Source organism: Vairimorpha necatrix, chromosome 8, assembly GCF_036630325.1.
Source record: "Vairimorpha necatrix chromosome 8, complete sequence".
Taxonomy (NCBI): Eukaryota; Fungi; Microsporidia; family Nosematidae; genus Vairimorpha; species Vairimorpha necatrix.
This window is the reverse complement of record NC_088823.1, coordinates 611,944-615,934: the sequence shown is the minus strand read 5'-3', so window position 1 is coordinate 615,934 and position 3,991 is coordinate 611,944. Positions and strand designations below refer to the sequence as shown.

The 3,991-nt window shown below is 23.2% G+C and overlaps 1 protein-coding gene across 1 annotated transcript; it reads right to left on the bottom strand.

The window, feature by feature from the left end:
* Positions 1-238: 238 nt before the first annotated feature.
* VNE69_08091 (putative SP-containing membrane protein) lies at positions 239-2,567 on the bottom strand (the record flags this gene model as incomplete). Its single annotated transcript, XM_065474407.1, has 3 exons — positions 239-258; positions 2,091-2,314; positions 2,545-2,567. The coding sequence occupies 3 exons, from the start codon at positions 2,565-2,567 to the stop codon at positions 239-241; spliced, it is 267 nt and encodes an 88-aa protein (XP_065330479.1).
* Between the last annotated feature and the right edge of the window lie 1,424 nt (positions 2,568-3,991).

The following is a 3,991-nucleotide window of genomic DNA, read 5'->3' as shown; positions in this document are numbered from 1 at the left end:
ATTTCGATAAAAAATAATATTTCTTAGGGAAAAATTTGATCAAACATACAGTTCATCTAAAATTTAGAAAATACTAATAAAACTAACGAAAAATAAATTTGCGGTATTATTTTAAACAGATTTAAATTATGTAATAAAAAAAAAATCTAATATTATTAGAAAATCTACATAAAGAAATTAAAAACGATTATTTTTAAAAATTTTAATATTAAAGCTCGATGTAAATTTATCTGCATAATCAGGTTTTATGATTATGTTCTCAATTTTTCACAATCTCTGTAACAATTCTTGGTATACAACACCTTACTATTTCTACAGACCAACGAACGAAATTTTAATTCATACATAATCTGCAATTTTCGTAACTTGGTATAATATCTGAGTATTATAATTCAAATCTTAAATGTTAACTTACTGAAATATTTGATTTTATTCTTTGCTTTAAAGTTCTATAACTCAAATAGAAAGTTTTTTATGTTCAACCAGATTATATCATAAAATTTTAAATCATTTTAAATAGAAATTATATGCTTTTAAAAATTTTAAACAAACAAAGACCTAGTTGTATTCAGAAGATCAATTGATACTCTTGATTTAATATTTTGTTGTATAAACAAAATAATTTCTCAGATACATTTGTTCTTCACCATAAGAGTTGCATGTCAAAATTAAAGCATAAGTATTTTCTTATATATTACGTTTTTTGTTTGAAACCATGAGTAGTGTATGGATAATCTTTTTATAATCTTTCATATAACGTGTTTATTATTCAATAATCATCATTTTTATTAATCAATTCAGTGATAAAATATGTAAAATATATAGTCTGAAAATATTACCTAAAAAGCTTAAGTATATGCCTACACAGTTGGTATATTTAGCCACCAAGAATAGAGTTGTAAAGCAATTGTAGTCAAAAATCAAAATAAAAAGAAAATCAAATGGGTTCTAACTAAAAAAGATATAATAACAAAAGACCGAAATTATTCAAAAATTTGATCGCATATTCCACAAATACATTTTATATTTTAGTCGTTTCCTTTATTTTATATACGACAATTTTTACAGATTTAATAACAGAATTTTTTTAAGTTAGCACGAAATTATTTGCTATTATATATTAAGTTTATAAAAAAATCAAAGTAAGAATAATTTATTTGTCACAATTAATCAAATAATATAAAAAATTTCATGTGCTAATTCGTTATTGACAAATTTTATTTGTTTAAACGTATTAAAAACTAATATTACACTATATGATTATTTATATAAATACTTTTTTTGTATTCTTTAAAAAAAACAATGTTTGTATCTATATAAAAAATAGCTTTAGTAAAACCCTGATTTATGTTTTATATTTATTCATTCAACTTCTTTAACAAATTAAGATAGAATTTATCTATAAAAGACAATTAACACCAATGAGTTTTCACCATAATGCTTATTACGAATTATGTATAAAGAAATGCAACAGAAGTCTTTATCGGCAAGCTATTGCAATATAGAATATATTTATTGAAAAATACATCTTCATTATTCTTTTATAACACGGCCCTATCGTTAACTAAAGCACATGAATATTTTTTAAAGCAAAAAAATAAAAAAAAAGTACCGAGACTAAGTTTTTGCTTAAATGTGAAATTATGTTAGTATATAGCATAAAAATATTTAAAAAAAATTTTAAAGCTTTTAAAATATCTTTTTATTAGATCTTAGAACTTTAAAATACTATTAATATAACTTTGAATAAGAAAAATACAAGTAAAAATTGTTTAACATGACTCTTTTCATTTTCTAGTTTGTTTTTTTCGTCTTCATTTTTAACATTATTATTTTCTTTATCTTTTACTTCTTTCTTGTCTTCATTTGTAGAATTTTTCTCTCCACTAAAGTTTATATTTTCAACACGTTCAGGAGAAAAGGCTATATCTGGCATTACAACTTTAACAAGCTCTTTGGCATTTGAGTTAACAGAACTACCATTTTGCTCATAAAATTTTAAATCTTTATCTGTTGATATATCATCAGGTATAAATATTTTTTTCATATTTTTTTCAGTTGGGTAATTCTATTACAATGTTTTAAGTCACTATTTCTCGCGTTATTTTCTCTAACAAAAATTTTTTTCTCTGTAAAATTGTCTGTAGCGATGGGACAATTTATTTCGTTGTCGTTAGTAATCGACAACATACACTCATAGTCATCAAAGTTTTTTTCTTTTTGCTCAAAAACTATTTTTGACTGTAGATAACTATTTATTATTTCTAAATCATCTTTTAAATTAATAAATTGATTTAGTATAAATAAATTATCTCTGTATAACTAGGAAACACTAACATTTTTTTCTAATGTCGGTGGACTATAAAAACCTAACCAAATGATTTCATATAGCCTATTTGATCTGTCAAATCTTTTTTTTACTTGTTTAATAAAAAAACAATTTGGACTTTTAGTAATATTCAAAAAATCAAATAAATATGCCTTTTTTGCATCAAGTACAAATGTCGTTTTTAATATAACATTGCCGCTATAAACTAAATCGACAAGATTGGTTTTTTATAATGCATAATCCTATAATCTGATAAAGTTTTCTTTACACTTTGTTTTTCTTCTAACTTTTCGGTTTTAAAAAATCAAGGCTTAGTCTTTCTTCCATTTTCTAATCTTTTATCGTAGGACCTAACAACTCCATCTACAATGTCTTCATCATAGCAGTTCAGTTATTAGGAATGTTGAATACACTTCTTGGGTAAGTACATCTTTCAATGAAATGTATAGATATACATTTTAATTTTCTCTTGGAATGATAAACAAAGGATCAGTACATATTGTAACATATATAAACAAGAATGAAGGTACCATAAGGGCACTAAGAACCCCCATAATATATTTAAATTAAAAAAATTATATTAAATATTGATGGGTAAAATAATATTTAATTTTTATTATAAAAAATCGGTTTGAACAAAAAATAAATAATTTTTTGTAGAAATATTAAAATTGGACATATCATAATCGTTAAATGTCAAAATTAGAATTGATTAAAAAAATAATTTGAATTTATTTTTAAAATATTATTTTTTCGTGTTTGACATAATAAGCGGGTATTGATTTTCTATTTAAAGATTAACAAAGCTATTGTGCGATTAAAAGTTCAAATTGATTTTAAAGACGGATAAAAGAATCTACGACAAAATATTATATTATTGTAAATATTAATGAGAAAGTAAATTTTTTACAACTAAATTATTTTAAAATGATAAAATTTAATAAATTTTTACTATTCCATATAGATAGTTTCATCAAGTTCTGATAGAACAAAGTTAGCGCTTAATTCCAACTCTTCTAATTGACTATTTATGTGTTCACTGTATGTCCTAGGAATACATACAAAAAAGTTTTTATCAAAGCTTGAAATAGTTCGCAATTTTAATTCGTATATATTTCGGTTTCGATTTAACTTGAGACTTCTACTAGTTATCCAATATTCAAGGTTATAATCAGGAGAGATTTTATTTAATGTTATGTAAAATCTTTCATTTATATCAAATGGAAATTTCGCTCTTAATATAACTTGACTATCGCAAAGTAATTCAACAAGTTTCGAAAGACCTTCATCACTTTCACTGTAACTTTTTTTCAAATCCTTTTCAAATATTTGTCTATCGTCGAGCATTAACGGAGTGAGAAGATGCTGAGTATCTTTTACAACCAATTCGTAATTGTTATTTCTAATAAGTTTAGCTTTATAAAATTCATAGGAATTCGAAATTTCAAAAATATGATAAGGTGAATAGTTGTCTCCGTTAATTTCATTGTTAAAACCTATGTAAATTTCAAAATCGACATCTTTTCTATCAATAAACATAATGCCAGTGCAAAGACTATGTAAAAATGGAAACCAAAATAACATCATGGGGCACTGAAGTTTTTTGCATTTATAAAAGAATAAATTAAATATTAAATTAAAATTTGATTTCTTATGTAAAAA